At 57.1% G+C, this 22,774-nt stretch overlaps 1 protein-coding gene and 1 non-coding gene across 6 annotated transcripts; both read left to right on the top strand.

The window, feature by feature from the left end:
* The first annotated feature begins 8 nt into the window (after window positions 1-8).
* PDLIM7 (PDZ and LIM domain 7) lies at window positions 9-15,819 on the top strand. Of its 5 annotated transcripts, XM_059917815.1 has the most exons (14): window positions 9-98; window positions 1,054-1,159; window positions 4,905-5,056; window positions 5,137-5,167; window positions 5,631-5,749; window positions 6,164-6,184; window positions 6,442-6,578; window positions 6,739-6,775; window positions 7,732-7,793; window positions 7,940-8,177; window positions 9,172-9,352; window positions 14,987-15,107; window positions 15,205-15,320; window positions 15,476-15,819. In XM_059917815.1, exons 2-14 carry the CDS (start codon window positions 1,064-1,066, stop codon window positions 15,560-15,562), a joined length of 1,398 nt encoding a protein of 465 aa, XP_059773798.1. In that variant the 5' UTR covers window positions 9-98; window positions 1,054-1,063; the 3' UTR covers window positions 15,563-15,819. The 5 variants fall into 5 exon arrangements, with proteins under 5 accessions (XP_059773798.1, XP_059773800.1, XP_059773799.1 ...); XM_059917817.1 differs by lacking the exon at window positions 5,631-5,749 and having other exon boundaries at window positions 6,164-6,180; XM_059917816.1 differs by lacking the exon at window positions 6,164-6,184.
* A 3,897-nt stretch (window positions 15,820-19,716) lies between these two features.
* Window positions 19,717-19,844, top strand: LOC132364229 (small nucleolar RNA SNORD97). The gene has a single exon (XR_009502773.1). It is a non-coding gene; the product is annotated as a small nucleolar RNA SNORD97 (small nucleolar RNA).
* Window positions 19,845-22,774: the final 2,930 nt, after the last annotated feature.

Here is a 22,774-nt window from a genome sequence, read left to right as displayed (position 1 = left end):
GACGGCGGCCACGGGGGCGGGGTCAGAACTCGGGCGGCTGAACCCAACGGGGCTTTTTGGAGGCCGCTGCTGAGCAGCGCCCCGGCGGGGCCGAGCAGGTACATGCGACAGCGTGGGGCGTCTCGGGCAGGACCAGGCGGGGGGCAGAGGCCTACTGGGGACCACAGGGGGTACTGGGGGTCTTAGCCAGCTCTGCGCTTCCTCCGATGGGCCGGAGCCCCTACCCCCGCCCCCGCCTTCTTGCGGCAAAGCCGGCTGCGGCGGGGCTGATTGGCGCCTGCGCCGCTCCCTACTACCCGGATTCGGCCAGTGCATGGGGCCCGGGCGGGAGAAACTGAGTCACGTCGGGATGGTAGCAGGCCTGTGTGGGAGGCACCACCCCCACTGAGCTCCAGGATGAATCTCCTTCCTGGCCACGCTTTGGAGTCCCAGCCCCCACCAGCCTCCGCAGGGGCCGCGCCCCCGCGCAGTCCCCCCCCCAGCGCCCAGGGGTCCCGCCCTGGCTCCCAGCAGCTTCGACTGGTCCTGGAATGGCTAGGACCCGCTCCAGCTGCCTCCCTCCCCACCCCTCCCCCTCGCGTCCCGAGCCCCCGTGTGCTCCCTCCGCTGGCTCTCCGCATAGTGTCAGCTTACACGCCTTATATAGTCCGAGCAGGCTCCAGTCGAGGCCTGCCTGCCGGGACCTGGGGGCGGGGGAGAGGAGCGCCGGCCCCGGACTGGCCTTGCCGTCCAGTCCGAGGCTCAAGGTTGGCTTGGGAGGAGGCCGTGCCAAATTAGCCCTGCGGTCCACTCCTGGATGAGAGGAACCTCAAGACTGGATGCGGGCTCCCCTCACCCTCCCAGTTCCTTAGGGAAGGGGGGTTGCCCCTGTCTTTCCAAAGTGAGGTCTGCCAGCTAGTAGCCCAGCCAAACCTAACAAGGTGCCCGCCTACCCTCCCCCTGGGTGTGCTCAGCGTCTGCCAGTGCCTGCCTGGCACTAGTCCGAGGCTGGTGTCCCGTGATGGGCCTGCCTGTGCACCCACTATGCATCACTCACCTTTTCTCTCCTCTCAGGAGCGGCACCATGGATTCCTTCAAGGTGGTACTAGAGGGGCCAGCACCTTGGGGCTTCCGGCTGCAGGGGGGCAAGGACTTCAATGTGCCCCTCTCCATCTCCCGGGTGAGCCTAGGTTGAGGCAGGGGCTCCCTCAGGAATCTTTGGGTGCTCAGATCTCCAGTGAGTGACGGGAGGAGTCTGAGCAGGAGTGAGCTGAGGCCAGTAGGCCAAGAGGTGTCCAGGTCCAGAGATGTGGGCACCTGCCACAAGGACTCCCAACTAGGCAGATACTAGGAAAGGAGCTCCCACACTTCCACAGCACTGCACTGTACCTGATGCCAGTCCACGAAGCTCCTGGGGCCACCTTCGAGGCTCAGGGAGATGCCATTTCTGGAGGAGGGGAGCCTGAGGTCTCCAGGAAGGGTCTAAGCTGCTTGAGGGAGCAGTGCTTGGAGCTGGACCCCAGGCAGGGCACTCTGACTGCAGGATCTCACTTCATCCTCATTGCCACCCAAGGAATAGCGACTCTCAACCTGTTTATCCAGTTGAGATGACTTGGAGAGGTGAAGGGGCTCCTTCAGCGATTCCATGGCAAAGCAGGGATTGGAATTCAGGCACAGGGGTGGCCTGCAGTTTTCGTGGGTGGGTGGGGCACCTCTCCCCAGGCTTATGTGAGGACCTATATCCCAGCCACTGGTCCCATTCAGGATGCAGTGGCCTTTGACCCCAAGCAGGGGTTGGGACGGGGCTCTAGGGCTGTGACTTCAGCTCCCAAGAGCCTGTTCTGGTGGGGGCGGAGCTGGGGGCTGGCTCCTCCCTATGGCAGGGGGATTGCCTTATAAGCCCAAGAATGCAGCCCCATGCTGGGATGGCCAACTGGTGGCTGGAGTGTGCAGAGCTGGAAAAAAGCTGGCCTAGGCCTGGACCCCTGAACCCCATGAGTGGGCCCCTCAGCTGATCACCACCAGGCTGTGGCTCCAGCTGTGGGGTCAGTTGTGGGACACAGAACAAACTGCCTGCCCTGAGAGCACGAGGCCAGCCCTTGGGTTGGTGTCTCTGACTGTGGCCTGGGGGTCAGGAGGGGGTGGGGACTTCCTGTCACCATATCCGCTTGTCCAGAGAGGCCCACCCAGGCTCCTGGTGGGCAGGCAGCTATTGGCAGGAAGCCCAGGGCAAGCACAGCCTGGAGGGGGCCAGAGGGCCCAGCTAGAGGGGGCCCCAAGGCAGAGTCTGTCAGAGTTGGGCTTGGTGGCCAGGCCAGGCAGGCAGTCACTGTTCCCAGGGACCCTTCCACAGGGTTCCCTGGAAGCTCCCCTACCAGCAAGGTAGCTAAGGGCAGTGGTGTCCCTACCACATACACCCACCCCATACTCAAGCCTTGCCAGCCCTGGAAACCTACCCTATACTCCCCTCCCTGGGAAAGTGCTGGCCAATGTGGCTGGGGCCTTGGCTGACCTCTGCGCCTCAGTTTCTTCATTGGTGGGGATGGGCAACAAAGTAGCCTAAGGGATGGACTTTCAAATGTGGCCTGTTGGGGGCACTCTGAGCCCAGGCTCCCCTGTCAGCAGCCCTAGCATGTGGGTGGGGCCACTAGCTGAGCCCATCCCTGGAGTTGGACCTAGGCCCTGGTGGGTGGGTGTGTGAGGTGGTCTTTTCTGAGCTGGGCTGGCACCCTTTCTCTCCCCTGACCCCAGCATGTAGGGGGGCAGGGAGGGGCTAGGGCTGGCTGTAGGCCCGGGCCTGGGAGATGAGGTAATGTCTGGGACTTGGGGGTTGGGCTGCTCAGTGGAGCCCTCAGGCTGACTCACCCCCTACTCCATGCAGTGTCCAGCCCCCTGGCTTTTCCCTTCCTTGGTCCCTTGGGCCCTCTTGCTTCTCTCTCCAGACACACCCTGCCCCCCCTGCTCCCCCCTTCTGCTTCTGTCTCCCCCTCTCTGATCATTCCCCTATCCCTCCTGTGCTTCCTATCCTCCTCACTCCAGAGAAGGAAGTAGTCCCCAGCTCCCCATCCCCTCTCTGGGAGCCAACTGCTCCTGCTCAACCTGAGACCCCCACCTCAAGCTTAGCCCACACCTCCCAGGAGCCAGCCAGTGTGGGTAGGGAGTGGCCAGACCAGGTTTCCCGTCTACTGACTCACCACGACCTTGAGTAAGTCACTTCCTTGCAAGGGCGTCACTTCCCCATGCCCATTATAAGGGGTTGGATTGGACTAGAGGTAAGATAGGGGATCCAAGCCCTAAACGCAGCTAGGAGGTCAGGGGGTCTTTCCAGCCAGAGGGCTGACCTCTGAGTTGGGCCCCAGCTCTCAGCAGAGATGGCCTGGTAGGGTGGGGCCTTAGGGCCAGGGTCCTGGCCTTGTCTCTTGAGTTGCTAGCTGGGCGACTTGAAGCAAGTTACTTAACCTCTCTGTTTTTCCATGTGTAAAATAGGTATATTCCCAGACTCTACTCCACAGGGTTGTTGAAGGATTCAGTGTTTGGCAGTACTAGGTACTCAATAAATGTAAGCTGCTGTTATCCTTTAGCAGGTGAAGAAAGGGCCACCCAGCTGTCTTACCCTTCTAACTTCCCAAGCATGAAATAGAGCCATCAAACCCAGGTCTCCCTTCTTGCCCTAGTGCCATTAGTCTCTGCATATGGTCCCTCTGCCATCTCTCTGGAACCCCTTACCTCCTCTCTCCCTACCTCAACTGAGTCTGAGCATCAGCCTACCTGATGAGCCTCATGGGGCCACAGGCAGCCTGTACCCCTCAAATCTCACAATGTGAATCTGCCTCCCAGCACTTCCCCCCAAGCCTGCTCAATGCCAGGCCCCTTGCCAGATGGCCAGGCAGCCCTGTGGGCTTAGACTTATGAACAGTAGTGCTACTCCTGCCTGTGTTGCTGCTGCCACTAGGCTAGAGGGATGGGAGGGCCCAGTTGGGTTCTTCAGGGTCACCTCTATCTGGACCCTGGCAAATACCCCACCCCGGGCCTTAAAACTGCTGTTGGTTCCTCCTAATCTCAAGGCCAAATCCTGGTTCCTTCCAGCATTTGAGGCCTTCATAAATAGCTGGACTCTCTCACACCAGAGGCAGCCCATCCCACTCTCCTTTCGCCAAAGCCCACCACTTCCCAGAGGTCATCCTGATAGTTTCAGCTCATACTGGTGGTGACCATTCCTTCCAGCCTACTATTGCTCCTCATTTGCCATGGGAACCAGGGATTCACAACTCAGAGCCTGAAGGACTGGGGGGAGAGGGTGATGTGGCAGTTGAGGGCTTGGGGGTGACATCCATATTTATTTACAACCTATGAAGCCCCAGCTGACATTTTGGACCCCATTCAGTCACACTGATCACTGGGAACCTAGAGGTGATGGGGCCTATTCCTGGCGCTCAAAGTGTTCCGGTAGATCCCTGCAGTTGGCCCCAGGACAGGGTGCTAGGAGTGTAAGAGGTCAATGAGAGCACCCAACAGTGCTCAGGGAGGTACTTGCCACACGCACAAGCCAGAGGGCATGTCTGGTGGGTGGAATGGCCTGGGCGAGAGGCCAGCAGGGGCCTCAAAAGGCTGCGGCTGGAGCTGAGAAGCTTGGGTTTTAGCCTGAAGGTGGCTGCTTGTTGATGTCAGCAGTTTCTGGACTGTGGGGAGGGTCCCTGGAGGTGAACGAATAACTAAGCAGGGTGATTGGGGCGATGGTGAAGCTCAGGTGAGCCCCACCCCCTTCCAGATGGCTTTAGTATGCAGCAGCTGCCCAGAAATATGTTGAATGAAGAGGCCTCTGGGTTCTGCAAGTGGAGCAGCTAAGGAAAGGCAGGGTTGGCTGCTGTTGGCCTGAGTTTGGCCTGCAGAGCCTTGGGCCTCCATGATCCTCTGTCTCTCCATAGCTCACTCCTGGAGGTAAAGCTGCGCAGGCCGGCGTGGCCGTGGGCGACTGGGTGCTGAGTATCGATGGCGAGAATGCGGGGGGCCTCACACACATCGAAGCCCAGAACAAGATCCGTGCCTGCGGGGAGCGCCTCAGCCTGGGTCTCAGCAGGTATGCGGGCGCTGAGCAGGCCTGGCAGGTGGGCACGCCCCTGGGGCTGCCCATCAACACCCCTTTCCCTTCTCTTCTAGGGCCCAGCCGCCTCAGAGCAAACCGCAGAAGGTATGTGAGGGGCTTGGGACATCTGGGCGGCAGGCGGGGTGGGATTGGACGTCCGGGCTGACCTGCCCTCCCTGGTGCAGCCTTGGTACCCCCATCCCTGGCTGGGAGTAGAGGGTGGAGGCCAGCTGGGGAGTCTGGGGACTGGGAGTTGGGCCGGGGGCTGCCGCACGGTCAGGGTACCACGCATATCTGCCTGTCTGTCCGTCTGCCTGTCTGCCTCCCGCCGGCCTCTGCTGCAAGCTGCACTAGTCCGCCCTCGCCCTCGGGCCGCGTGGGCGGAGATCATCGCTCCCAAATGGGCCCCTTGAAACCCGAGTCGCCCCTTCTCCGTAGCCTCAGGCCAGATGTGTGGGGGTGGGGCTGGAGCGCCGCAGTCCTCTCCAGTCCTCTCCGCGCCAGGGGGGCACCCCACTCTAGCCAGGTCCCCGCCCCTGCCCTCCCTGCCCGCTCTGTCTCCGCCCAGGCCCTGGCCTCCGCCGCGGACCCCCCGCGGTACACCTTTGCACCCAGCGCCTCCCTCAACAAGACGGCCCGGCCCTTCGGGGCCCCCCAGCCCGCTGACAGCGCCCCGCAGCAGAATGGGTACGTGCACCCTGCCCGCCCACACCCCTCCTGCCCGCCCACCGCCCACGCCATCTGTCCACAGCCCCACGCCCGCCCGCTGCCCGCTGCCCGCTGCCCGCTGCTGCTCAGTCTGCGCTGCGCCCCAGCCCGGGCCGGAACCGTGCGGCAGCGACCCCTGGCGGCCAGGGCGGGGACTGCAGGCACAGGGCCCCTCCGAGGGTGTGGCTCCTGCCTGGGCACTGTCCTTCTGGAGGCTCTGAACGAGGCAGCGCCCCCTCGCTGGTGGCCTGGGGTTGGGGTTTAGTGTCGGGTCGTCTGAGCCCTAGACAGTGCAGCCTTGCCTCAAGCTATTCTGATCCCTTGCCATCTTTCTTCCTCCCCTTGTCTATTTCTTTGTCCCTTTATCTGTCCATGTGTCTATTTCCTTCACAGGTGCAGACCCCTGACAAGTCAGTGAGCCCCTTCTGCCTGTCCCTCTCTTTCTTCCTTTTGGCACTCTGGGTGGTGGCCCCTTCCCACCCTGGCTGCCCTCCTCTCACCTTGATTGCCCTCCTCCCCTCTCACTTACCTATCCAACCTCCCACCCAGCAGGGCCCTGGCCTTGCCCTTCCCCACTCTGCCATCACTATAGCCCACATGTACCAATCTGGGAAGGGGCTGCCCCCGCTGCCCACCCCAGCATGAGGTTCTGAGCCACACCCTCCCCACAGACAGCCGCTCCGACTGCTGGTCCCAGACGCCAGCAAGCAGCGGCTGATGGAGGACACGGAGGACTGGCGGCCGAGGCCTGGGACAGGCCAGTCCCGTTCCTTCCGCATTCTCGCCCACCTCACGGGCACCGAGTTCAGTAAGTGCCATCCCAGGGCAGGGCAGACTCTCTTCTGGCCCCCAACCCGGGCCTGGGCTTAGCTGGAGCCTGCTCCAGCACCCCGTGACCCTCTGCCAGGGCTCAGGGCTGGGGTGGCCTTCTGTCTGCTCTTGGTCAATTCCTGCCTCTGCCCTCTCAGTGCAAGACCCGGATGAGGAGCATCTGAAGAAATCAAGGTAACAGGACGAGCTCCAGCCCCTCTTTCTCACTTCCTGCCTCTCCCATTCCACCCACCACCCTGTGTCTGCCCCTGGCCGTCCCTAGCCAGGCTTCTCCATTCTCCTTCCTTTCTTCAGTCCTCCCTCCCTTCCTCCCTTCCTCCCTTCCATCTCTCCTTCCTTCCACTTTCTCCTCCTTCTCTCTCTGCTCCTCAGGGAAAAGTATGTCCTGGAGCTGCAGAGCCCACGCTACACCCGCCTCCGGGACTGGCACCACCAGCGCTCTGCCCACGTGCTCAACGTGCAGTCGTAGCCTGGCCCTCGCCGGCCGGCTGCCCTCTCTGCCTCTCTCTTTCTGTTCCTCCTCCCAGGGCACCCCCCCTTGGTGCCTCCAGCTTCTGCCTACCTCACCCCTCCCTTTCCTGCCCCTGGACTGAGCCTCCTACTGGCCTGGCCTCGGCTGCCCTCCTGGCACAGGGCCTGGCTCCATCTGACACTGACTTCACTCTTTGCCCTATGGTACTGCTGTCTGCCAGGTCTGTGCTGGCTTAGGCATGAAAATAAACATGCTCGGCCCTGCTTTTTCTGCCTCTGTCTTCTATCTTTGTGGGCTTGGTTTGCATTTGGGGTAAAGGGGTGTTAGATGGATAAGATCCAGTATGGGCCCTGCCAGTCTGGGTCTCAGTGGGTGGGGGTACCCAGCAAAGGGGGCCCTGCCATCAGAAGGAGACCCAAGAGTTGCCCCAGAAGTGAGAGCCCTGCTCCACCTCCCAGCCCTGTGCCACAGACCAGCCAGCTGGAACCTGGCTAGGAGAAGCTGCCCTACCCATCCCTACCCCAGTGGGACCTGGAGTCCAATCCAGCAGCTCTCATGCACCCACGCATCTCCCATGGGGCCAGCAGGACCAAGGTTGGGGGGTGGAGCCATGCCAGGAGCCTCAGCCGTGCAGGGCCTTGAATGGCAGATCTTACAGCCAGGTGCCCAGGACAGAAGCCCCAGCCCCAGCTTCAGCTACACCCCAGGAACCCTGGCCTGGTGAGAGAGAGTGGGCTCGGGCCTGGGGAAGGGTGGGTAGCCTCCAGAGGCATGGGGGTGGGCCCCTCCAAGCTGCCCCGGGGTCTCCCCACTGTCCTGTGGCGTCCCTGGACACCCCCCTGGAGTCACTTTCCTGGCCTTGGCAGGCCCTACCACCCCCAGCCCCACCAGCCGCCCGCCCTGGGCTGTGGACCCTGCGTTCGCTGAGCGCTACGCCCCGGACAAGACCAGCACGGTGCTGACCCGGCACACCCAGCCAGCCACACCCACGCCCATGCAGAACCGCACCTCCATTGTGCAGGCTGCCGCTGGAGGGGGCCCTGGAGGCAGCGGTGGCAGCAATGGCAAGACTCCCGTGTGCCACCAGTGCCACAAGGTCATCCGGTGGGTGGCCCTGTTCCTTTCCTACCATGGTCTTTCCTGATCTCAAGTTCAACCCTGGTGTCTTTCTGATCTCTGCTCCCCCATCTATCTCCCCACTCATCTCAACCGCGCCTGCGGGAGGATGAGGATTCGGTTCCTTATCGGAGTGAGGGTAGGGACCTGGGCTGGTTCCTCAGATTCTGAATCCCGCATTCCTTACCCGCAGCCCACCCGTCATTAGCCTCTGTTCAGCATTTGCCCTGGTGAAATGGAGGAAGTGCCAATGACACAGCCAAGCGGCAGCCCTAGATTCGCTGCTCTCTGGGCAAGGAAGGGCCTCCCCTTCCCAGCCCCTCTGCCTCTCTCCTTCCTGCTTGCTTGGTCTCTCTCTGCTAAGCCTCTGAAGTCCCTCCCTCTCTGCGCTGCTCCCCGGGGCCTGGCAGAGTCACACAGCCCCCCAGAATCAGTGTGACAGTGTGCCTTCCTAGTTCTCATCCCAGGCCCTTCACTGCTCTAGATTCCTGTCAGCTCTTAGGCTCTGTGAAGCACCCCTTCCTTCAGACATCCCCATTTATCTGGGACCTGCAGGGCCCTCCCCAGGCCAGATGGAACAGGCAAGCAGGACAGGGTGGGGACCAGGCTCAGCTCAAGTGCCCACTGGTCTTCAGGGCTCACGGGCACTCCAGGCCTCCTGCCCCCCCAGGGCACCAATTCCTTGGGTTCAACTTATTAGGCCTAAATCAGCAGCTCTCACCCAGTGTAACCTTCCTCCCTTTTCCAACACTGCCCCTCTCCCTCATCTCCTGTCATCAAAACAGTGCAGCTTTGTCTCTCTTGCTGTGTGACTTTGGTCAAGTCACCTCCCAAGCCTGTTTCTACCCTATTTGGAGATGGAGAGAATGAACTTTCCCTGCAAGGCTTCGTAGTAGGTGTTGGGTAAACCCCGTGGGGTTCTGGCCAGGAGCCCCAACTTCGTTTGCATCCATTCCCGCTCACTGCCCTTGCCTCCTGCCAGGGGCCGCTACCTGGTGGCACTGGGCCACGCGTACCACCCCGAGGAGTTTGTGTGCAGTCAGTGTGGGAAGGTCCTGGAAGAGGGTGGCTTCTTCGAGGAAAAGGGTGCCATCTTCTGCCCGCCCTGCTATGACGTGCGCTATGCACCCAGCTGTGCCAAATGCAAGAAGAAGATCACTGGCGTGAGTGGGGCTGGTGGGTGGCTGGGAAGGCAAGTCTGACCCTTGAGTGTTGAGTGTTGTTGAGCAACTCCTGAGCCTGGGAGCTCTCCCTGCAGGAGCCTATTGGAACCTTACCAGCCTAACAGTCGGGCTGCTATATTGATCTTACTTTTCATTAATCAGGATCCTCTTAACAAATGACCTAAATCCTACTCAAAAGGGCTCAAGCAAGAGAGCGTTGGCGCAAATAATCAGAAAGGCTGAGGGGTGCTAACTTCAGGCCCAGCTGAATGCGTATCCCGAGGTCATCAGGAGTCTTTCTACTGCTTGCCTCTGGTTTCATCTTTGTTGGCTTCGTTCCCAGCATGCTTTTCCCTAGAAAGCGGCAAAGATGGTGCCACAGTGGCTCCAGGGTTACATCTCCCCAGGTTAGCACCACAAAGTGAAAGAGAGCATCTCTGTGCCAGTTGATGTATCAAGAGTCCCCGTGCTGATGCCCATTGGCCTGGCTTGCTTCACATGCCCATCTCCGAACCAAGCCGCGTGACTCTAATTGGCCAGGCCTGGGTGACACCCCCTCCTGGAGTGGGGTCTGGTGGCCTTGCCTGAACCACAGGACTGGCTCCTTGAAAATAAAACCAGGATGACATTACCCAAAGAAGGGAGGTAAGTGCTAGGCAGGCCAAAACAAGAGATGGCTGCTGTGTGGGGACTGCATTCAGCTTCGGTAATAGAAAACCCCACTACAGAGGCTGAAACAGAAGGAGTAATATTTACTTCAATCACAAGAATTCCAGGGGTGGAATAGCAGCTCAAGGATGCCTTCAGGCTTTTCCTCTTTTTAAGTTCTGAAATCCTTAGCATGTAGATCTTTGTCCTCAAGTGTATTGTATCATGGTTGCCAGATAAATGGTTGGGTCAGATGCTTTCTTTTAATGAGGTTTTGCCTTTTGACTCTGGAAGAAAAACCAGGAACTTGCATCTTTATCTCAGTTGTTGGAATTGTTATCCTGTGAGCACCTGGGCCATGGGGGAAGCTGGCAAATCCAGTATTTTAGCTTCTGTCCTCTGTAAGAGAGAAAGGCAAAAGAGAAGGGGGTTGTGACAGGCTTTTGGGAGGCTAATGCACAGTGTCTGCCGCCCCTAGTACATATGAAAACGGAAACTCTGAAAGATGACTTGATGGGCTTGAAGGACACAGGACTATTGATTTGCAAAGCCAGAAATTTAGGCTCAAAAACTTGTGATTCAAAATCCTATTCTTCCCGCTGAGGCTAAATATGCAGTATAGCCTGACCTGGTCTCCTGCAGGGCAACCTAGCTGCCACCCAGAGCTGGGCTTGGGACTTGGGTCAGCACATGTCATGGGTTAAGAGTGATGCACTATCTACCTTCTCCCATTCGTTCTCTTTACTGAGTGTGGGCAGTATGCCCCACGCTAGGGGCACCTCGTGAAGAGACAGGTGTGGCCCTGCCCCCAGGAGCTCACACAGAGGAAGGGGACTCAGGGTGTCAGGGGCTGAGCAGCCTGAGGAAAGGGGAGCATAACAGGCAGGGTGACAAGTTGAGGGGGTTTCAGTTGTACCTGTATGGAAACTGAAGTCCAGAGAGAGGCAGAAATTGCCCAAGGCTGCAGAGCATGAGGGCCGAACCAGAGCAGCCCCAGGCACTGCTGACTTTCAGCTTGGGCTCTTCTTGCCACTCATGCTTCTCCCCATTTCTGGATTCATAGGCAGAGCTTCCAGATGTGGCTAGAGAGCTCTGTAGTGATGGTCATGTTAGTGACGATTACCTTGACCGCAAGTGATAGAAAAAATAATGGCGGCTATCACTCACCTAAGAAAGTCCAGAGGTGGGCAATCTGGGACTTGTAGGCAGATCCAGGCTCCTGTATCTTGTTTCTCGGACATTCTCAACATTGGCTTACTTACCACTCGTAGTCCAAGATGCCACTTGAGCTTCAGGCAAAATTTCCACGTTCCAACCAGCAGGATGTTGGAATGAGAAGAAGGGGTGGAAGGCTCTTGGGAGCCATCTTTAGAAGATGCTGCCACCCAACCCTTCCACTTCCATCCCATTGCCCGGAACTCAATCACATGACCACACTGAGCTGCAAGGGAGGCCGGGAAATATAGTCTGGTATAGCTATGTGCCCAGCAAAAAATGGGGGTTCCATCAGTAGACTGGAAGGGAAGAAAGGATATTATCACAGTCTTGTGTTGTGGGTCATTTACTATGTGTAGGCATCCAGCTAATCATACTACGAAGTCAGTTGGATTATTCTCATCTTACACATGAGGAAATTTTGCCCAAGATCACAGTAATTTCTCCACCAGCCTAGGCCATGCCCTGTTGGACTGTTCTAGCAGAACGGGCTGGATCCCAGGACCTTTCCTAAGCTGGCATCTGGGTTCGTTTCCCACAGATCAAGGCCCTTCTGTTCGCTGATGGCCCTGCCTGTGTTGCACGGCACTCTTGTCCCTCCCCGCCACAGTTTTGGGTGGGCAGGGTTATCACCCAGGCCGCAGATGAGGGGGCAAGGCTCACAGAGCCTGACTGGCTCCTGGGTCCTAGAGTAAGCCCAGAGTAAGGTGGCAAGCCCTGCTCCTGCCCCAGCCCAGGCCAGTGGTTCCACAGTGTGGCCCAGGGGCCCTCAGCTTCCCCTCTTGCAGGGACTCCAGGGCCTGACAGACCCCAGGAAGCTCCTACCTCACCCTCCCATGGGGCAGGAAGCTAACCTTCCCAATTTACCGCATGCTTTGGGCTCTGCTTGTGCCTGGTGTTTGGGACTATGCCTGCTCTCGGAGCTCAGAGTGGAGCATGGGGAGAGAAACACAGGACAGTCAGGTTGTTTCAGCAGAGTTGAAGGGGACACATTAGAGGGGACCTGTCCCCTGGTCTGGGGACCCTCTGGAACACTATGCTCTCAAGGCTCACCACTCACCACCAGCCCCCCTCACTCTGTGCTCCAGCCACATGGGCTTCTCCATTTTGCCAGTGTGCTGTTCCCTTCACCACAGGGCCTTTGCACAGGCTGTCCTCTGCTAGGAATACTCTTTAGCACTCTCTTTACCTCATTTCTTCTCATCCGGGACTCAAATAGCACTTCCTCAGGGGCACTTTCTCTGATACCCACCCTCCCCACCAGCCCAGGCTCCCCACTGTTTGCTCACTACCTTCCAGCCCTGTTGTCCCATCTCTTCCCCAGGGTGAACTTCATGGGTTGGGGCCAGGGCTGTTTTGCTCACGCATTATGCTGTGCCCCATATATAGGAAGTGGTCAATTAAGACTTGAAGGAGTGGATGGAAGTGGCCTCTAAGCTGAACTTAAAACATGAGTAGGAATTAGCATGGAGAAGGATCAGGGGAAAGTGTTCCAAGAGGAGGGAAGAGCTGTGTCACAAGGCAACACCCAGGGAGGGTGTGAGATGAGGCGGAAGAGGGGGGCAGGGGCCGTGTTAGAAGTTCAGAGCTGGGGACTGCTGAGGTCAGGTGTGCCTGGCAAGCTTCCCTGGGGCAGGGGGAGGCAGCTAGAGGAGGAGAACTGAGCTGCTGGCCCTGGGTCAGCATGGTGGGATGGGAGAGGCAGATAGATTTAGGAAGCTTTGGGCATAAGATAGGGAAAACTGGCTCACGGGTTCTTCTGGATACTGGCAGAGACCTGCCTCTCTGCCCACGCTCCCACTGGGCCCAGCTCTGGGCTCCCTATGCTCCTGCCAAGACCCTGTTCTGTGGGCTCACAGCCAAGTTCCTTCCCCCAACCCTTTGTCTTATCCTTGCAAAGAGGCAACACCAGGCAGTGGGAAGAGCCAGCTTTGTAGCGAGCCAGACTTGGGCTCAAAACACATTTCCACCATCTCTTGGCTGTATGACCTGGGGCAAGTCACTTTCTCTGGGCCTCACTAAAATGGGGGTGGCAGTAACTTCCTGCCCAGGGTGGTTGAGAGGTATATGTGAGATGTGACAAATTTTTTTTTTTTTTTGGTCACTCCACACGGCTTGTGGGATTTTAGTTCCCTGACCAGGGATCGAACCTGGGCCCTCAGCAGTGAGAGCATGGAGTCCTAACCACTGGACTGCCAGGAATTCCCATGACAGATTTTATAGAGGTCACACGGGCCAGCTGAGAGCTAGGTGCTTCCCACACTTACGTCTTACTTGGTCCACACTGTTTCATTTTTAAATTAATGGCCAACATTGAAAAACTGGATTTGACTTTAACACCTAGATTTCCACCTGAGCCTTCCAGGCATTCCTAAATGAAGTGGTCAGCACCACCCCTGCAGGGAGAACAGGTGCTCTCCCACAGCACAGGCCCCACCTGGCCCTGGCAGGCACTGAGTCTGGGACCCCTGGCTTCAGATGTGGGACCATCTTTATAACACCCCTGCAAAGCTGGGATTAGGCTCTCAGTTCAAAAGGGAAGGAGCCAAATGTCAAGAGAAGGTAAAGCTGTTGGGCAAGCCATGCAGCTAAGGTCTGGCTGAACCCAAAGATCTGATCCCCCCTCCGAGCTCCACACTGCCTTCTGCCTGCTCCAGATAGGAATGCTGCTGCCCTGGTTGGCCCGAGGGTCCCAGCCCCAGGGAGAGCTCAGCCCACCAGCAGCCTCTGCTTTGGCAGGCCTCCAGTGGAGCAGGTTAACTCAACTCACGAGCACTTGTGATGCAATACCCATGGACCAGGCACTGTTGGGATATACCTGCTAACAGAACAGTTGGTATTTCATGCCCTCCTGGACCTTACACTGGATCAGGAAGAAGGGGGTGGGGAGCAGACAATAAGCATTAGACAAAATAGGTAAATTACCTGGTAGTATGTTAGTGTGGAAAAAAGGAAAGCGCTATTGGGAGTGTGGCTTTGGGAAGGCGGGTTGGCCTATGAACTGGTGGTGTCAGAGTGGGCCTCATGGAGAAGGTGACCTTTGAGCAGAAACTTGAAGGAGGTGAGGGGTAAGCCTTGCAGGTATCTGGTGCAGAGCAGTCCAGGTAGAGGGGACAGCTGGTGTGAAGCCCCAAGACGGTGTGTCTGGTGTGTCAGCCATGGATGAGAGGCCGTGTGGGGAGAGCAGAGGGACAGAGGCCAGACTTGCTGGCCTCTGGGCCCTTCCCAGGGCTTTGGCTTTTGCTCAGAGAAATGTGGACTAGGTAGGAATTGGAGCAGAGAAGGATGTGACCTGGCACAGGTTGATATCAGTCTGTAGGGGCAGAGGAAGGAGCACAGAAGCCAGTTTCATGCAGTCATCCAGGTCAGAGGTGCCCAAGGCTCACATCTCACGTCACGGAGGCTGTGAGAAGTGGTCAGAATCTGGACGCATCTTGAAGGTGGACCCAGCAGGATTTCCTGGTGGACCTGAAGTGAGGTGTGGGAGAAAGCAGGGAATTTGGCCCATGCGGATGGAGTTGCCATCAACTGACATGGAGACAGCTGTGGGAATGCGAGAGGTTTGGGGTACAGAGATTGGGAGCTGAGCTTTAGACATGGCGTGGTGGACAGCCACGGCGAGACCTCAGGGTTGGAGAGAGAAAGTAGCAGCAATGCGTGTGCAGACGTAACATTTACCCTGAAAGAAAGAGGACCCAAGCCTGCTTTCCTGTGTCCCCGGCTCTGGAGAGGAGGGTGCTGAGCTGCCAAGTGACTGTCGCTTCCTCCCAGGAGATCATGCATGCCCTGAAGATGACCTGGCACGTGCACTGCTTCACCTGTGCGGCCTGCAAGACACCCATTCGGAACAGGGCCTTCTATATGGAGGAAGGGGCCCCCTACTGCGAGCGAGGTATGGGGTGGAACGGGCAAGGAGGCGGGGCTGGGTGAGGGGGCGGGGTGCGGGCAGGGGAGAACCCAGGGTCCCCTTCCTCTCTGTGTGTCTCCAGACTATGAGAAGATGTTTGGCACAAAATGCCGAGGCTGTGACTTCAAGATCGATGCCGGGGACCGCTTCCTGGAGGCGCTGGGCTTCAGCTGGCACGATACGTGCTTCGTGTGCGCGGTGAGTGCCCCTCCTCCGACTCAGGCTCCGCCCCCAGAGCCCTGTGTTCTTCACCACCCTCCCTCCCACCCCTGCCTCTGGGATTCCTAAGTGGTTGGGAAGGGGCCTCTCTTGCCACCTCCAACCCCATGTAACTGGACCATGGCTGTTCCCAGATATGTCAGATCAACCTGGAAGGAAAGACTTTCTACTCCAAGAAGGACAAGCCCCTTTGCAAGAGCCACGCCTTCTCCCACGTGTGAGCCCCTCCCACCCACTGCTGCCCACCCTGCCCTGTCCAGCTGGAGGGGCTGCTGGTTCTGGAGTCATCGCCCCAGATTTCTGGGTAGGGGCAGCAAAAGTTGCCCAACCCCGACTCTTGGCCTGAGCCTGCGGTTCCCTGAGCCCCTGCCCACCCGCTTCACCTTCCCCCACTCCCTCCACCACCTCTGCACACTGGTGCTGGCCACACCGGCCCCTCTTCACGTACAGTGCCACAATAAACCTGTATCCAGCTGTGTCCGGTGTGCACTTCCCCCTACGCATCAAGAAAGGTGGGATCTGAGGCACGTAGCAGGGTGGAGATTAAGTTTTCCAGGGCTTACCATCCTGGTGGTCCTGTGATGGGGACATGGAGGACTCTCAGTCAGCAGGAGGAGGCAAAGGGGAATCGCATGTGCTGGGCCCAGGACCCGCAGAAGTGGGGGGCGCCTGGGCTGGCCTGGCGTGGAGGTCAGAGAAGAGGAGTTGAGGGGCATCCTCAGGGATGGGACATGGAAAACAGTACGCCAGAGTGAGGGCCTAGAGGGACCGCTGCCATCTGTATGCTGCAGGCAAAGAAGGTGGGGCTGGAGAGGGTAGCCCTCCGGTCCTGGGAAGCCACAAGTGCCAGGACAAGGAGCCAGGACTGCTTCCTGAGGACAAGGTGGCGGTGGGGAGGTCAGGGCACAGAAGTGTTCAGATCTGTGTTGTAGAAAAAGCCCCGAGAGCCGTGAGTGGGGTGAACAGAAGGAGAGAGACTGGGAGGAGGGGCAGGACTCAGGGGAAGAGAGGAGCAACAAGCCAAAAGGCAGAGATGGGATCCAGTGACAGGTCCACAGGGAGCCCAGAGTGGAGACCTGGGATGAGAGGTGAGGAGAGGAAGGAAGGCAGGTCTGCTAGACATCTGGAGTATACCAGTCATTCCTCACATCGTCTTACATGATCCTCCCAGCAACACTGTGAGGTGCCTGCAGTTATTCTCATTTTATAGATGAAAGCTTAGGAGACCTGACCAAAGTCGCACAGCTGCTGAGCCATGAGCCAGACTAGAAGGCAGGCACGAAGCTGGCTGCACTGTCCTGGGACTGGCCGGCACTGAGTGCCATGCTCCAGGGATGCTCCTTCGGAAGCTTACTTCTGCCTGCTACCTCAAAACCTGGAGGCTATGGTGGTGGCCCCATCTTTCCCTGGGGTCTCTTGCTTCCCACTGGTGCCCTCCACTACCCCAGGGGGACTGTCATTTTTCCTGTTCCAAGTTTGGACTGGAGAGGGACTGAGGAAAGGCCCCAAACTAGGCCAAGACAATTCAGTGTGCCCATGGCCACCTGTCCTCCAGGGCTCCCTTGGCATGAGGAACCTCAGCACATCTAAAGTTGTTGGCATTCTCAACAGGTGCTTGGGCCTGTCCTCTTTAAGAGAAGAGACGGGCCTCTCTGTTGTGTTCTCTCGAGGACCCCTGGAGCATGAGTGCAGGGCTTCCTGTGTTATTGGCTTGGCCAAAAAGTTCATTCGGGTTTTTCCAATTTCATGTCGTCTTTCCAGAGCCTAGAACAACAGTATCTAGCACATGGTGGATGCCCAGTGAATGTTTGTTGAATGACTGAATGAGGTGCCTATGGGACATTTAGGAGACCAATTCAGGGAGCAGCAGAAGATTCAAGTCTAGATTCACCTTGGATTCAATTTGGGAGTGAGTTTGGGGCAGTTATCATAGATACTTGTCTTTGATGCCCAGAGAGGGGCCCAGGCAGGTCACATCAGGAGCAAGGCAGGTAGGATGTGGTTTTCTTTCAACATAGTTATCCCTGGCTTATTTTTTTTAAAAGAATTTCTTGTTGCCTTTTTAAAAATATTTATTTTATTTATTTATTTTATTTATTTTTTTGGCTGTGTCGGGTCTTTAGTTGAGGCATGCGGGGTCTTCATTGAGGCGTGCGGGATCTTTCATTGCGGCGTGGGCTCTTCGTTGTGGCACGCGGGCTTCTCTCTAGTTGTGGTGTGCAGGTTTTCTCTCTCTAGTTGTGGCGTGCAGGTTTTCTCTCTCTAGTTGTGGCACGCGGGCTCCAGGGCGCGTGGGCGGCACACGGGCTCTCTCGTTGAGGCACGTGAGCTCAGTAGTTGTGGCACTCAGGCTTAGTTGCCCTGTGGCATGTGGGATTTTAGTTCCCTGACCAGGGATCGAACCCACGTCCCCTGCATTGGAAGGCAGATTCTTTACCGCTGGACCACCAGGGAAGTCCCTAGACATCCTTGGCATATTAAATGCAGAGTATCTTTCACTTCCACAAAGAAATATACTCTCTCCCACTTCTCTTGAACCATGAAGCTCTCTCAGTCCATCCTTGGTTTCCATGGAGAGGGGTGGATGGTGACTGCTGCTGGAAGCCGTCTGTGGGGGGCCTCCTGGGGGCAGCCGTGTGGGAATGCTGAGCTGTAGCCAGATCTGCCAGTTTACCAACAGCGTCCGGAGATTTAGACTTCTATGTGAAATTTGGTTTTTCAATGTTGGCAACTAAGTTAAATTTTTAAAAATCCTATTAAAAAAAAATAAACGTGGACCAAATCCAGTGTGAGGATGGCCGGGGCCGCAGCATAGAGAAGACATGAGAGATGGAGTAGCGACATCACAGCACAGGGCAGAGAAAGCAGAAGGATCCGCCAGAAGTGGAGGATCACAGCCTCCGGGCGGGGCAGGAGTGTTTCCAGAAGTCGCCAAGAGTGTCAACCAGGCAGGTAAGGCTGAGGAGTCCCCATGGCCTTTTGCAACTGGGTGACTTCCGATGCCAGGGTTGGAAGATCAAGGGGGAGGGTGTAGAGAGTGTGTAGATGAGAGTGTAGATGGCTGTCTTAAGAGGCTTGGCTGTGGTGGGCCCAGAGGACCACTAGCCATCGTGGTCAGCTGAGTAGCCAAGAGGGGTGGAGGAGGCAGCTTGGAGGCTCCTGCCAGGGGAAGGTGGTTGAAGAAATTGGAGGGCCGATGTAAAGGGAGAGTAGAGCAAAGAGCAGAGAGCTGGGGACTGAATCTCAGGAAAGCAGAGCTGGTCTGGATGGAAGTATAAACAAGCATGGGCACCTGCTCTGAACAGCCACCTCTCTCTCTGCCGGAACCACAGAGCAATCTCTTAGATGTCATTTAATCATCAAAACATGCTTAAGAGAGATGTCATGAAAGGCATGTTTCAGATGAGGGACCTGAGGCTCAGAGAGGGAAAGTGACCTGTCCAGAGCCACCCAGCCTGAATGGCCCGGGTCTGCTGCTCCATGGATCAAAGGCCAAGGTGCTCCCCACTGCACGTCCAAGCACCCGCCCTCCCCAACACAGAACTGCAGGGATCACGGTGTTCTCAAGCTTGGGTGTGAGGCTATGCAGGTGGAGGCCAAGGGTACTGGGAAATGTCTTTGTACCGGGCATGGGAGGCCATTAGCTCCCTTGGAGAGTGCAGTCCCCCCAGCCGAGGGGGCAGAGCCGTTGGAGGGGGGCTGAGTGGGCAACTGGAGAGACAGCAGGCCAGGGAGGGGCATTTCCCAGCTCTGAGCAGCTTGAGCTCGTTTGAAGTCAGCAGGGAGACAGGCGGTGGAGTACAGGGTACACAGGCAGGAACTGATGATTCTGGTGCTGCCTTCTTGGTGCTGGGCCCCAGCTGGGCCTTGGAACACTCACAGGGTACACAGGGTCCTGCTATAGGAAGGGAGCTGAGGCTAGGGGCTAAAGGGCCCTGCCCCATGGCACACAGGGGGCAGCAGCCGGGGCTGGGATTCGAACCTGAGTTGGCCTGAGTCCAAAGCCAAACCTGAGAGTGGAGGAAGGGCTCCTCCCCAACTGGGACCTAAAGTGGGGCAGGGTAGGGCGTGCGGGGGTGGCCCTAGGGTTCCAGGAGCTATGGTGGGGCAAGAAGAAGCTTGCTGGGAGCCTGCGGAGAACTCAGGAGGCTGGGGTCAGCCCTGGGAGATTGTGCAGTGGAGTCACTACAGAGTGGCCAGGGAGAGTCCCAAGACCAGCCTAGGTTCTCCCGCTCAGGGCCCGGGGGCAGTAGAAGGTTAACTCAGCTTTCACCCATGTCCCTTGCCACTGACAAAAATGACGACTACTTGGAGACTAGGTCAACTAGGAAGGACTCTCAGCCGCATTTCAAACTAGTTTAAGCAAAAACAGGGATAGCCCAATGATTATAAAGAGACACGTTATTAAGAGGACTTAATGCTGGAATTATTTACCTTCTTTCTCTCTTTTCTGTACTTCTATGTTTGCCTGTCAAAGGAAAAAAAAAAAAAAAAACAGGGATAATTTGTCTCGTTTAACTTAAAAGGTTAATGGCTTCAGACATGGCAGGATCCAGTACCCATGGATGTATATCAGGAGTCTCTGAGCCCCCGGGTGCGCTCTCCGCACCCCCCACCCCCAGATCTCCCCCTACCTCCATATCTCAGTTCTGCTTTTCTCAGTGCTGGCTTTATTCTCAGGCAACTCTCCCCATTATCAGCAAAGACGCCCCTCAGCCAGCTCCAGGCCCACATCCAGTGGGGCCAGCTCAGGGCTGGCTCCCATTGGACTGACTTGGGTCATGTGTCCATTCCTGAAGCAGTCACTGGTTCTGACCCACTGGCCTGAATCACATGCTCCCCTCTGGAGCCTGCAGTGGAAAATCAACTGGAAGACAGGCAGGGATGCCTGACCGTGGACATCCACTGCACTGGGCAGACATCCTGCTCTCCACGCCTAGGATCCCTGCCCCCTGACTCCTTCCCTAGACCCCACAGCTGTAGCCTCAGGAGCTACTACCAAATTCCAGGCCAGCCCCTGGATGCAAAAATGGGGGTGCTAGAAGGGGAAGCAGGGAGGGTGTGTGCTATGCTGATGTGATACAGGACAGACTGGGGTTCCCATACAGATTTTGCCACTCACCAGCTGTGTGTTACAGGGCGAGTAACTGCCCCTCTCTGAACCTCGGTTTTCCCAGCTGTGAAATAGTAATAATGGCCAACGCGTCAATAGCACCTACTATGTGCAGTTGCCATTTTAAGCATTTTCTAGATACTTTTAAAAAATCCTCAAACAGGGTCTTCCCTGGTGGTGCAGTGATTGAGAATCCGCCTGCCAATGCAGGGGACATGGGTTTGAGCCCTGGTCTGGGACGATCCCACATGCCACGGAGCAACTAAGCCCATGCGCCACAACTACTGAGCCTGCGCTCTGGAGCCCGCGAGCCACAGCTACTGAGCCTGTGTGCCGCAACTACTGAAGCTCGCACACCTAGAGCCTGTGTTCCACAAGGAGAGAAGCCACCGCAATGAGAAGCCCGTGCACTGCAACGAAGAGTAGCCCCCCCCACCCCCCCGCTCACCGCAACTAGGGAAAGCCCACGCGCAGCCAAAAATAAATAAATAAAATAAACAAATTTATTAAAAAAAAAAAAACTCCTCAAACAGACCCTATGAGGTGGGTACCATCATTATCATCCCCATTTTATAGTGAGACAAGAAAGGCCAAGCAGAGTCTAAAGTCACACGGTAGTCTGTGCAGCTCAGGAGCAGAGCTAAGTGATGAAAGTGGCTGGCCCCATGCCAGGGGCAAGACCTGGAAAGTGCTGGGAGCATTGTAATGACGAGGGGGCAAATTTTGAAGGTGTGCTTGGTAGGAACTTGCAGAGGGAGGGTGAGGGCAGAGAAGGCTCCACCAGCTGGTGCTGAAAAAGTCCTGAAACCTACACGTCAGCCTTGAAGCCTTCTCTGAGAGGTGTGGGGGAGCGCAGAGCAGGAAGGTGGGTGTGGAAGGGCGGGGCTGCAAGGAGGAAGGGGAAGGGGTTCTCGCTTCCTAAGCCTTCATCCAGTCACATCTTATCCTCACAACATGTTATCAAAGAGGAAACTCAGAGAGGGAAAGCATTTTACTCAAGGTCACACAGCGAGTGACCAACTTCTGGATCTGAATCCTCCCTCTTTCTTGGCTTTTCCACTCTGGGGACCCAGAAGCCATTGGACTAGGCTCCCAGTGCTGAGGGGGGGAGGGGCAGGGAGGAGCTCGAGATCTAGGAGTGGGAGAGACTTGAAGGGTGATCAGTGCTGGGAGTGGTAGACATGAAAGCCTGGTGGGAGGGCCTCCAAGGAGGCACCCAGCACCCACCCACCAAGGCTGAGCGTGTGGGTTTCAGGGGCAGCAGGTAGCTGATGGGAGGCAGATTTGCAGAAGAGGTAGTGATCATTGGTCACCCTGCTCCCACCGGTTGAGGAAACTGAGGACTACAACAGGGCCACTGAATTTGGCAATTTAGTGGTCTCTGGTGACCTTGGCCAGAGCAGTGCCAGGGAAATGCGGGAAGGAGACAGACTACCGGATGTACAAATTATAGGATGATAATGATGTGGAGGGGTGAAGGGTAGGCTCCAGGGTGTGTGAGCAGGGAAACTTCTTGCTCCCCTGGAAATAGAGAAAACTGGGCATGGGGCATATGGGGACTCTCTGTACTATCTTTGTAATTTTTCTGTGAATTTCAAACTGTTCTAAAATTAAGTTTGTTTAAAAATATAGATGGCAAAGAGGTAAGAGTGGGTGTGGCTGGAGTTTGTAGGTGTCTGGGGGGAAGCAGGAATTTGAGGAAGGGAGAGCATGCAGGTAGGGATTCTGTTTTTTGGATGTGAAATTGAGTGAGCAGGAGGCTGGGGAGGGGGCTTCGGGATGGGGAGATGAAGGTGTTCTGGGCTGGGAAAAGTCGAAGCAGGAAGGGACTGAGGCCGGAGATCCCCCTACCTACCGCTTCCAGGCACCCCTCAGCCCTGCTGTGGGGTCTTCCTCCCTCCCCAGAATCCTACTGACTCTGCCTGGGACTTGCTCCAAGTGGGGGCCGTGGAGAAACTGCCAGGGCCAGGGGTCCATGGGCATAGTGGAAGCAGAGAGTTCCCCAGGCGGGGACCCATGAAATGTATTGAGTTTTAAGAGGTTCTTCCTACCCCAAAGCGCTGGGACCCACTGCTGGAGATCAGTGCACACACTGCTCTCCTCCTCTTGGCCCAGCTGGTTACCCAACTCAGAACTCAGAGGCCCAGCCCCACCACCTCCCAGATTGGACCAGGTAAAGTTTGCTCAGGTTCTGTCACCTCCTCTGGGAAGACAGGGGTGGGAGGCTTTGTAGGTGGAGGTAAAAGCTTCTGAGAGCTGCAGAGGGTTTCAGGATTCCAGCTCAGACAGGAGCAGGGATGCTCCAGGGGGCCCTGGCTGT

This window comes from Balaenoptera ricei, chromosome 3 (assembly GCF_028023285.1).
Source record: "Balaenoptera ricei isolate mBalRic1 chromosome 3, mBalRic1.hap2, whole genome shotgun sequence".
Taxonomy (NCBI): domain Eukaryota; kingdom Metazoa; phylum Chordata; class Mammalia; order Artiodactyla; family Balaenopteridae; genus Balaenoptera; species Balaenoptera ricei.
The sequence above is the reverse complement of the archived record's forward strand: the minus strand, read 5'-3'. Positions and strand labels throughout refer to the sequence as shown.